The 11,234-nt window shown below is 57.2% G+C and overlaps 2 protein-coding genes across 2 annotated transcripts; both read right to left on the bottom strand.

The window, feature by feature from the left end:
• Positions 1-1,595: 1,595 nt before the first annotated feature.
• Cfd (complement factor D) lies at positions 1,596-3,787 on the bottom strand. The gene is made up of 5 exons (XM_013065862.3): positions 3,643-3,787; positions 2,930-3,086; positions 2,709-2,850; positions 2,317-2,574; positions 1,596-1,810 (listed from the first exon to the last, which is right to left on the bottom strand). Exons 1-5 carry the CDS (start codon positions 3,779-3,781, stop codon positions 1,649-1,651), a joined length of 858 nt encoding a protein of 285 aa, XP_012921316.3. The 5' UTR covers positions 3,782-3,787; the 3' UTR covers positions 1,596-1,648.
• A 2,892-nt stretch (positions 3,788-6,679) lies between these two features.
• Positions 6,680-9,370, bottom strand: Elane (elastase, neutrophil expressed). Its single transcript, XM_004875530.4, has 5 exons — positions 9,267-9,370; positions 8,847-9,003; positions 8,365-8,506; positions 7,100-7,333; positions 6,680-6,972 (listed from the first exon to the last, which is right to left on the bottom strand). Exons 1-5 carry the CDS (start codon positions 9,331-9,333, stop codon positions 6,772-6,774), a joined length of 801 nt encoding a protein of 266 aa, XP_004875587.1. The 5' UTR covers positions 9,334-9,370; the 3' UTR covers positions 6,680-6,771.
• Between the last annotated feature and the right edge of the window lie 1,864 nt (positions 9,371-11,234).

The raw sequence follows: 11,234 nt of genomic DNA, 5'->3' as shown, positions 1-11,234 counted from the left end.
CCACTGAGCTAAATCCCCGGCCCTGTGGGTAGAGAATCTTTGTCTTGTGCAAAACCTGAGTAGGGTTTCTGCTAACAGCAGGGTCGGCCTCAGGGCAGATCCCCCAGCCCTTCCCTGTGCAGCCACACGGCCATGCCAGGCAGAGCCTGTGTGGGTGGGAAGTGTCCCAGTGGCCATGTCCACTGTCCCCAGTGCTGTCCCATACAATGTGGGGCACCCTTCAAAATCTGAATTTGAAATAAACCACAGGCATTTTTTGCATACATCCTAAAGGTCACATGGGAAGTATAAAAATCATCCATTGTTGGGCTGGGAATTTAGCTCAGTGGTTCCAGCTCCTGCCTTTCAAACGCAAGGTCCCAAGTTCGATCCCTGGTACCAAAAAGAAAAGCATCCATTATTTATCCCAAAGTTCTTTTTGTATGACTACATATAGAGACAGGGTCTGGCTATAATGTTCTGGCCTGGAACTCACTGTGTAGCCCAGGATGTCCTCACACTTGCGTTAATCCTCTTGCCTCAGCCTCCTGAGTGCTGGGCCTACAGGTAATGCACCACCACAACCAGTTTTTTTTGTTTGTTTTTTTTTTTGTACTGGGGATCGAACTTGGGTCCTTGAGCTGGGAGGCATGCGGCGGAACCACTGAGCTAAATCCCCAGCCCCACATCCAGTTTTAAAAGTAAGTTTTTGCCAGGTGCGGTAGTGCACACCTGTAATCCAGCACTCAGGAGGCTGATGCAAGAACTATAAGTTGAAGACCAGCCTGGGCTCTATAGTGAGTTCAGGATCAACCTAAACGCCATAGTTAGAGCCTGTCTCAAATAAATAAATCACAAGGAATTTGTGCACACATTGAAGATGACCTCATGCTTGTCATGAGACAACCCAGCAAATTATGCTCAAGAGCAGGGCTGGGTCTCGGCTGGGTCTGCAGCCCTCAGCACACAGTAGGTGTTCAACAAATGGTTATATATGAAGATGATTCAAAGGGAAAGGCCTCATAGTAGGAACAGAAAACCAGGTTCCAGGTCTGTATCCAGATTTCCCACAGAGCTCGACATCACCTCCCAGACCCAAGGTCTCCACGCATGGGAGCCTCTCTGTGGACCATGCTAAGGTCCTGGGCCTTGGTGCCCTCTCCTCAGCAAGAGGGCCAGGCCTAGGCCTGGTTCTGCCCTCTGTCATCTCCCTGTCAGACAAGATCCAGGGCTGTCAGGGCCTACGGAGCCTCCAGAGGTGTAGCTGCTCCGGACACAACCAGCAGTCTCACTGTGTGACCCCAGCGGCATCCGGCTCTGGGTTCGAATTTGGACTTTGTCCCGGAGCTTTGTCCTGCTCAGGAGAGACTCTCAGGCCCCTCTGAGCTGCAGTTTCCCCTTCTGCCACACAGGTTCAAGGGCACAGTGTCAGAAGGTCACTGCACCAGACAGCTCAAGGTACCCAGAACAAGGTCTGCACACGGCGGGCCCTCACGCTCTGGAAAGAGCAAGGGCGCTTCCGTATGGCAGACGCCCAGAACCTGGCCCGGCTTTGTGCTGATGGGCCCCCCTCCGGGTCTTGCAGACAGCAGGTGCTCAAGAAAGACTAGCTGGACTCAGGTCAAAATGCGTTTATTGTGGAGCTCTTGCTCACAGCCTGGAGTCCCACTCAGGCCGCTGCGCCCTTGCGCAGCACGCTGTCGATCCAAGCTGCATAGCTAGCCACGCGGGTGTAGATACCGGGCTTCTTGAAGTTGCCACAGACTCGGGATCCAGAGGTGACCACGCCCTCGACCACGCCTCCACACACAAGCGGGCCACCGGAATCGCCCTGCGGGGCAGGACCTTCAGAGTCAGGTTCCCCGTGGCACCGCCCTCTCCAGCCCGCCCCCTGTTTAGGCCACGCCTTCCTCCCCAGCTCCACCCAGTCTCGAGCCTTTCTTTTGCAAGCCCCGCCCGTCCCAGGACTCCCATCTCTCAATCCTGGTTCAACCCTCTGTACCAGCCCTGCCCTTCCTTGTCCCGCCCCCCCTCAAGGTTTTCCGCACACCGTAGTCAATATATTTATGGTCCCCGCCTCTTCAGCCCTTCTTGGGCGCCACCCCCTCTAGGCTATGCCCCTTAACGAGCCCTGCCTTCTCCACACGCCCCACCTTTTCCCTGGCCCTACCCTTTCCACGTGACCACCCCTTTCGGACCGGCCTTCACCCGCCTCGCCCACCGATTCTCCCCGCCTCTTCAGCAACCCTGCCTACTCATAGCCTTGCCCCACCTCCGTCCCGCCCTCACCCGCAGCCTCGCCCACCCACACGCCGGGCCAGCAGCCCAGCCGCTCACTTTGCAGCTGTCGCGCCGATTGCTCTCCGCGCACATCATTTGCTTGGTGACGGCGCCATCGTGGTGTGGGCGCAGGTTGCAGGTGGCCCGGTCTACCACCTTCAGGCGCACGTGCTGCAGGCGGTCAGGTCGGCGACCGGCGTGGCTGACCACGCCCCAGCCGGCCACGTCGCAGAGCGTGCCGGGCGCCACGTCGCGATCCTCCCTCTGCAGGGGCAGAGGGCGCACGGCCGGGCCCAGCGCCGCCGGCTCGGGGAGCTGTGGAGGGGGGCGGTGACGTCAGGGGCGGGGCCCGCGCAAGAGGACGCACCCCCTCGAGCCGCGAGGTCCGGACGAGCTGGGGACCCCCGGGACCTAGCGCAACCGGGGAGACATCGCTGACCAGGGCTGACCTGCAGCAGGAGGAGGTCGTGGTCGATGGTGTCGGGACCGCTGTCCGGGTGGGGCACTGCGCGACTCACGTTGTACAGGCGCTTGGAGGGCTCGGGCTGCGATAGGGAGTGCGCGCCCAGCAGCACCTGCACCTTGCCCTCCCTGGGAATCCGGGGGCGGGGTCTGAGGTCAGAACCGTGCCCCGCAAGCCCCTCTCTGCCCCTCCTAATCCCGCACTCACGCCTCCTCCAGGCAGTGCGCTGCGCTCAGCACCCACTGCGCAGACAGCAGGACGCCACCGCACAGGTGTCTGCCGTCCACCTGCACGGATGCCATGTAGGGCCGCGCATGGGCCTCAGCCTCCTGGCCGCCCAGGATCCGACCACGGGGCTGCGCCGCTGTGGTGAGCAGAGGGGTGTGAGGACCAGGATTCACCCCCTCCCCCAGGCTTCCCGGTCCTGCAGCCTCATCGCTCACAGGTGCGGTTCAGAGGAGCTAGGGCAGTGAATGCCCAAGACCGGGCCTTAGCGATTGATGGGTTTGGGCCAAATTCCAGGCCCACACGCTGACGTAAGGACTTCACATTAGACCTAAGAAAAGGGTGTGATTAACCTAATGCCTCTGCCAGCCCGAAGGGCCACGGGCCTGTTTCCAAAGTAAGACTTTAGATTCTTTTTTTTTTTTTTTTTTTTTGGTACTGGGGTCCTTGCGCTTGCACAGCAGGCGGCGAAACCACTGAGCTAAATCGCCGGCCCAGACTTTAGATTCTTGCAATGTAGGTTCAGGTTTCAAGATTTTACGTTTCAAGAATCTTTAACTTCTTTCTTTTTCGTACTGGGGCTCGAACTCGGGACCTTTCAAGGCAGGGGCCAGAACGACGGAGCTAAATCCCTGGCCCTTTCTTTCTCAATACAGGGTCTCACTATGTAACCCCCAACCCCAGAGCCCACTCACCACACACTGCCGCCCCCAAGAGGAGCAGAGAGGCCAGGCCCGCCATGGTGATCACCGACTGGACACTGATCCTGACGGGGCCCCAGGGGCCTTTTATGGAGGCAGAGGGGGTGGGTCCCTCCCCTCCCAGGGGCCCCATCTGCCTGCTGGGCATCGGCCCAGCTGGGGAAAGGAGAACCTGCCCTCCTGTCCTGCCTCCACCCAGCCCTGTGCTCCCCCAGCTCTGTCTCCCCACTAGACTTACAGACAGGCCAAGGGGTCCCTCCTGCCTGGGGGCCTGGCCAGAGCCCACCCTGGTGGGAGCAGCCCCTGGGGATGGGCAGGAAGGAGGCAGAGAGGAGGCTGGGCCGCCCACCCCAGCCCACATGTCCCCCAGACCACAGTGTCCTTCCAGCCCCAAATTTCACAATAGCAGCTGGAGGCGCAGTCTGTAAACAACTTGCTTCACCCGCCCCTCCCTTCTTCGAGTTCTTTGGGGGAGGGAGTGGAGAGGGGCTCCCTAATGCCCCTGGACCATGCCCCTGTGATCTTGGAGGTGGCCTGGCACCCCAACAAGCAGAAAGTTGCAAAAATGGAATGTAAGCAGGCATAGTAGTGCAGGCCTGTCATCTCAACACTCAGGAGGCTGAGGCAAGAGGATCGCCATGAGTTCAAGACTAGCCTGAACTACATAGTGAGACCCTGTCTCAAAAAAAAAAAAAGAAAAATGATAAAATGTAGCGATAGTTGGAAAGATGGTCAGATACAAGTGATAGAAGAAAACACAAGTGAAATTGGTGTCGACATAACTAAAGAAAGCACAGAGATATCTGCCTTCAGGTATGGTTTGATCCAGGTGCCTGGATGAGGTCAAGCATCCATTTCTGGTTTCTCTTTTCTTCTTCAATGGGTTCTCTGCCCACCACGATCCTCTGTTGTTTCCCCCAGGGGCCCCACACTCACTGTGAGCCCCACCTAAAATTTCCCATGGCCACAGCCAAGTTCTCAGGGCTGCTTCTGATTGGCTGATCAAGGATCAGGTGCTGCTTCCTGAGCTGACCCTGGGGCACAGATTTTGATACCCAGAGCCTGAGTCAGTGGCTCTCTGTGAGATGAGGGTTTGGATTGGCATCTCCCAAGCCCAGGTCAAAGAGAAAGGGTACATCTGGGGATGCCCTGAGACTCCCCAAAGGGGCCGCCCAGTCTCTCTCCCCCTCAGTTTGTCTTCTTTCACCGTGAACTACTCCATATGTAAGATTAGAACATGGTGCATACCTGTGATCCCTGCACTCGGGAGGCTGAGGTACGGGTATGGCAAATTCAAGCCCAGCCTAGGTATTAGCAACCTACTGAGACCCTGTCACAAAAGATAAACTAATAAAATAAAATGGGCTGGGGAGGTAGCTCAGTGTGAAGGCCCAGAGTTCAGCTCCTCGTCCCAAAGAAAAGAAAAGAAAAAATGTGATTGGTCAGAATCTCTCATATTTCCTTATTAAAATCAGAACAGGGCCTGGGATGTAGCTCTGTGGCAGCGCCTGTCTGGCAAGCGCAAGGTCCTAATTTGATCCCCAGTAATCCCTCCCCCCCCCCCGCCCCAATCAGAAGGTCTGGGGGCCGGGAGTGCAGCTCAGTAGTAAAGCACTGGCCTAACATCAGAAGATCTGGAGCACAAGCGTTTTAGGGTAGAACCCAGATTGTGCAAATAAGAATGTTCAGATTGCAGCAGCGCTTGGACGCAGCCCAGAGCCCAGCGAGACATCCAGTCTGTAACTCGCCGCTCCAGGGAGCTGAGGATACCGACAGATCTCCCAGATTCTCCGGGGTGGGTGATCTCCCTCCCTGGAGAGGGAGGAAGGCGCCGCCAGGGGGCAGTGCAGGAAGGGCGGCCCGGTGGGGGGCGGGGCGAGGCCCGGAGGTGCGGGGGGGGGGGGCGCGTGGGCCAGGCCCTGGCTGGGTCCCATCCACAGTGTCCCGGGGTAGTCGGGGTAGCCTCTCTCTCTCTCTCTCTCTCTCTCTCTCTCTCTCTCTCTCCCTCCCTCCCTCCCTCCCTCTCTCTACCTACTAGGGGTGGACCCAGGGCCTTTGCACTGAGCTACACCCCCCCCAGCCCTTTTTATTTTTTGAGACAAAGTCTTCTTATGCCAAACTTGGCATCCTCCTGCCTCAGCCTCCTGAATAGTTGGGATGATAGGTGTGATGTGCCACCACATCCTGCTTGTACTTTTTCTGTTCAACTGCCTGCTGAGGTGGCACAGGATGACAGGGGCTGTGTGTCACAGTCTCCACCCATGGCCACAGAAGGCTCCTTCATAGACTGCCATTGAGGCCTTGGGGCACTGCTGTGCTGCCCCAAACCCAGGGTCCTAATGAAGGCCCCTCTCAGCACCTCACCCCCTCTGTGAAGCAGGGGCCCTGCTGGCATCGGTCAGAGGCACTGGAGAGGTCTGGATGCCCATGCTGTGGACTCAGAAGGACACCTGAGCCCCATCCTCGAGCCTCTCCCACATCCTGCTGGCCTCTCTAATCTTATGTGAAGTGGGATTTTTTTTGTTTTGTTTTGTTGTTTGGTTCTTTTACAGTGCTAAGCCTAGAACCCAGGGCCTTGTGCATACTAAATGCCCTACCCCTGAGCTACATCCCCAGTCCTTTTTATTTTGTATTTTGAGAAAAGGTCTTCTAAGTTACCCAGGCTGGCCTCAAACTTGTGATCCTGCTGCCTCAGCCTCCATAACGCTGGGATGACAATCATGAGCCACCACATCTGGTGAAAGAGAGTTTTATAGAACGGAAACCAGAAACAGCATCCTGGATCCTTTTGTGAAAAGTGGAGAAGTCGGTCTGGTGGTGCATGCCTGTAATCTCAGCACTCTGGAGGCTGAGGCAGGAGGATCACAGCAAGTTCAAGGGCAGCCTGAACGACCTAACTTAACAAAACAACAAAAAGTGAGAGTGAGGGAAAGACTGGTTTCTTTTCCCGGCCCCACCCTGTGGCTGCTACTACTTGGTGGCAGTGTACTAGCGACGTCCCAGCCACTGTAGGACCATTCCCCACGGGCGATGGCACCACCAACAGGGACACCAGACTCGTTCTACAAAACAGTGGGGCTTTTATTGTACCAGGCGTGGTGGGGGGGCAGAAGTGGCCCATTCCTAGAGGGTCCTGCTCATGGGGACTCTGGGGTGGGGCCGGGGGTCCTGCTGGCCTCTGCGGATGATGGAGTTGATCCAGTCTATGAACTCTGCCACCGGGGCAAAGGCGTCTGGGTAGAGGCCGGAGCCGCAGCCGCCGCGGATGAAGGAATCGATTCCTTGGACCAGCCCGTTGCAGACCAGGGGGCCCCCGGAGTCGCCCTGCGGAGGGATCAGGGGCTGGACCACATGTGTGGCCTCCCGCCCGCCCGCCGCCCGCCGCCCTGGAAAGGCCGGGAAGTCTGACCGCGGTCCCGCCTGCTGCGGCCGGAAGGGGGCGGGGACTCACGAAGCAGATGCCGGCCCGGCGCTGCGGCACCAGGGTGCAGACGTTGACGCGGCGGCGACACTGGGACGTCACCACAGTCACGTTGAGCTCCTGCAGGATGCTCGGCGCCGGGCGGTTCGTGCCCAGGCGGCCCCAGCCCATGGCCAGGCAACGCGCCTGGTTCTGTACGCCGCGGCCCTGGGCGGGTAGCCGAGCTACCTGGACGTTGGAGTTGACCCTGGCCGACCCGTTGAGCTATGGGGGGCATCAAGCGCCAGGGCGTCACGCGGGAGCGTGGGCAGCTTCCCTCCCTGCACCGGGGCTCCATTTCCCTATCTGAGGCTGCTCTGTGCTTCTCGTATCTTGCACTGCAGGACCCCACCCCGAGCCTCAGTTTCCCCATCTGCAAAGTGGGAGCTCACGGTGCGGTTGGGGCTGTCTTTGAGTGCAATAAACAGGAGGCGCCCAATAAAACAAATTACAGGCTGGGCCGGGGATTTAGCTCAGTGGCACCACGTCTGCCTTGCAAGCGCAAGGTCCTGAGTTCGATCCCTGGTACCTCAGAAAAAAAATGGGGTTTTTTGCGGGGGTGCGGGGTCAGCACAGGGAAGAATTTCTGCCTCAGTCTCCTTCCTGCCTTAATAAAGATGAGATTTTTAGCACATTTCCCAAAGACTGGCACAGGGTCCACCCCAGCCACAGGGCTGGTAAGCAGGGGAGGGAAAATACAGTCTGCCAAAATATGTATACACACTTCAGCAGTTCGCTGATTTTAAAAATGTCTGGAAGCTAATGGCCACTACCTTGAGCACGTCTTGCAATTGTAGAGGCCAAAGGTAACTCGTATCAATCGCATGATGTCTCAGTAAATTTAGTATTAAAATACTTTTACAAGTTTTTATTTGCCTGATGCATACAATTTTTGGCAGACTCTGTAACAATGGTTTGTCAGCATGTGTGGTGCCAAAGGCCTGTCATCCCAGTCTCCCCGGGAGCCTGAGGCAGGAGGATTGGTAGGAATTCAAGGCCAGCCTGAAGTACATAGCGAGACTCTGTCTCAAAAAAAAAAAAAAAAAAAAGTTTGTTGATTGACAACTTCTGGGAGCTTTCCTACAATATCTCACTTAATTCCTCAACAGCCATCCAGAGACAGGTTAGCCTCCCATTTCAAAGGTTCAGAGAGAGGACAAGCCATCCTACTACCATTGTATCTATCATTCTGGACCCCACAGTCTGACCCCAGCATGTCCCCCAGCCCACTTCTGGGCCCTCCTCCACCTCAGCACCTCGAGAATTACGATGTCATTGAGCAAGAGCGTGGGGTCGAAGCCGTTCTCAAAGATCCGCTGGACACCAAAGGTCTGCCGGGTCCGCTCTCTCCGCCTCAGGTCATGCGCACCCAGTACCACCTGCACTGATCTGAAGTTTCTACAGGGTGGGGACAGTGGGTGACCCTGGGGGGCTGGGGTAGCAAGGGGACCTCAGAGACCCACCTTGCCCTGCCTGGGGTGCAAGGGGAGTTCTTCCTTCCTGGCGCCTCCTGGCCTTGTGCACGACTGTCATCCCAGCACTGGGGAGGCTGAGGCAGGAGGATCACTGTGAATTTTAGGCCAGGCTGGGCTACATAATGAGTTCAAGGCCAGCCTGAACTACACAGTGAGACCCTGTGTCCTCTCCTGGGTTCGGAGGAGCCTTGGTGGCCCCTGGGGGCTCAGGGCAGGCCCCAAGGGATCCCACCCTGTGGGACTCGAGGTCCCTGGGGACTCACAGGCCGTTCACGCAGTGCGCAGCTGACATCACGAAGTTCCTGGCGATCAGGGTCCCACCACAGAAGTGGCCTCCGAGCCGCTGCAGTGATGCCATGTAGGGCCTGGAGTGGGGCCGTGCTGGGTGGCCACCCACGATGTCTGAGGCCAGCGCAGGGCCTGGGGACACAGGATGAAGAAATTGAGGCACAGGGAGAGGAAGACACCAGATCTGTGCCCTCTGCTGAGGCTCAGCCATGTCAGAGCCCCAGGAGGGCACTGGGAAGCCCTGGTTTACAAACTCCCACTGTGGGCTCCTCCGCTGGGAACCTCTGTCTCATTTTGCAGATTCTCATCCTAGCTGCTGCCGCCCACGAGGACCAGGGCCCCAGGCAGGCATCGGGGAAGGACCCTGGGGACAGGTGGGAGCAGGTGCCACTCACCGCCCAGCAGCAGGGCCAGCAGCACATAGGTGAGGGCAGGGCTGGGTGCTCCGTGGCCTTGAGTCATGGTGGGGCCAGGATTCCAGGGTCTCTGGCCCACCCTATCCCACCTTCCCTCTTATAGCTGGGGCTGGGAGGCCGTTGCATTGCCCCATGGGGGCTGGTAGCCCCACTTCCTCTCAGGGTGCAGAGTAGGCTGAGGAGCTAGGTTACTGCATGGAGCTGGGGGGCCCCAGATGGAACCCAAGGCACACAAAAACTTGAACGTTGGGTAAACAGTCTCTTTCTTCCTTCCTTTCTCTCTCTCTTTCTCCTCCTCCTCCTCCTCCATCTTCTTCTTCTTCTTTTTTTGTTTGCTTGTGACAGGGTCTTGCTATGCAGTTCAAATGGCCTTGAACTCACTGTGTGGTCCAGACTGGCTTCAAACTCATGGCAATCCTCCTGCCTCAGCCTCCTGAGTGCTGGGATTATAGGCGTGCATCACCACGCCTAACAGCCTTTTCTTTACTCTAAGTCAGTCCCCAGTAATGCACAGAATGTACTACTTATCTACAAATTTAGTCATTGTTAGGGCACTGCGGGACTGATCTGTCATCCCAGCTGCTCAGGAGGCTGAGACAGGAAGACTGTAAATTGGAGCCCACCCTGGGCAACTCAGGGAGACCCAGTCTCAAAATAAAAAATAAAAATGCTGGAGGTGCTGTTCAGTGGTGAGCACTTGCCTAGCACATGGGAGGCTCTAGGTTCCACCCCCAGTGCAAACACACACACACACACACACACACACACACACACACACACACGACCATTGTTTATCTAGCATTCAGATGTAACTGGGAATCCTGTATTTTTGCTAACCTGGACCTGAGAGACTCTGACAAATCCTCTCCTCAGTTTACCCAGGGGACTACAGCAACATCAACAGATGACTGTGCTAAGCATTCCTGGTGCTGTTGCTGACATTTCTCTGGGGCATTCTGTTGGGCTTCCATTTCAGATGAGGAAACTGGCACACCTAAAGCCCGGCCCAGGCAGCATAGCCCCCGTCACCTCTTTTTGAGGGGAGGTACTGGTGGTTGAAGCCCAGGTCTTCCCCCTGAACTACATCCCTAGTCCCTTTTTTTTTTTTTTTTTGGTACCAGGGATCGAACTCTGGTCATTTGCGCTTGCACAGCAGGCGGCAAAACCACTGAGCTAAATCCTCAGCCCTCCCTAGTCCCTTTTATTTATTTTGCAACAGCTCTTGCTAAGTTGCTCAGTTGCTCAGGCTGGGCTGGAACCTGTGATCCTCCTGCCTCAGCCTCCTGGAGTGCAGGAACTGTGGTTTTAATGCAGGCCACGGGACTCACAGCTGGATGGCACACCGAGCCTGGCACAGGCCCCAGCCCCACTGGGCATCTCCCCAGCCTTTGTCTCCCTCTGATGTCTTTGGCTACAGCTCAGCACAGGGAGCTGAGTCCCAGAAGCTGCCATCCCCCTGGCCTCCCTGGGCTACATTTAGCCCCATCACTGTCCCCACTGGAGTGGTGGCCCGGCCGGTGCCAGGACAGATGCACCCAGGCCTCAGGGGATCCACCTGGAGCCAGGAGGGCACAGGTTCCTGGCAGCCAAGGCTGTTACAAAACCAAGGTCCCCTGAGCGAGCAGGGCAAGGACCAGGGAGGGATCCAACGGATGGGCAGGGCATGAACGGGGCCACCAGAGCTGGGGGAGGCTGGAGTGTTTGTCCCTGCATGCCCCCTGCACCAACCCCCATAGCTCTCTGGACGGATAACCGCCACCCTCTCTTTCCAAGCCAGGTACCCGCAGGTGCCCAATGTCTGCCCCTTGTCCCTGGCTTGCTCAGACACTTGCTAAATGGTATTGACTTCTCCTCTTTGGGCAGGGACCTTCAAGGCTGTGTTGAAGTCACCGCAGAGCACTTAGTAGGCACCTGCTGTATTCATGTTGGAGTTGCTCGGGGGGTGGG

The sequence above is a fragment of the Heterocephalus glaber genome, unplaced genomic scaffold (genome assembly GCF_053883595.1).
Source record: "Heterocephalus glaber isolate CG9 unplaced genomic scaffold, H.glaber_assembly_v1.0 deba00001760, whole genome shotgun sequence".
Taxonomy (NCBI): domain Eukaryota; kingdom Metazoa; phylum Chordata; class Mammalia; order Rodentia; family Bathyergidae; genus Heterocephalus; species Heterocephalus glaber.
Note: the sequence above shows the minus strand (reverse complement) of the source record. Positions and strands in the feature narration are given on the sequence as shown.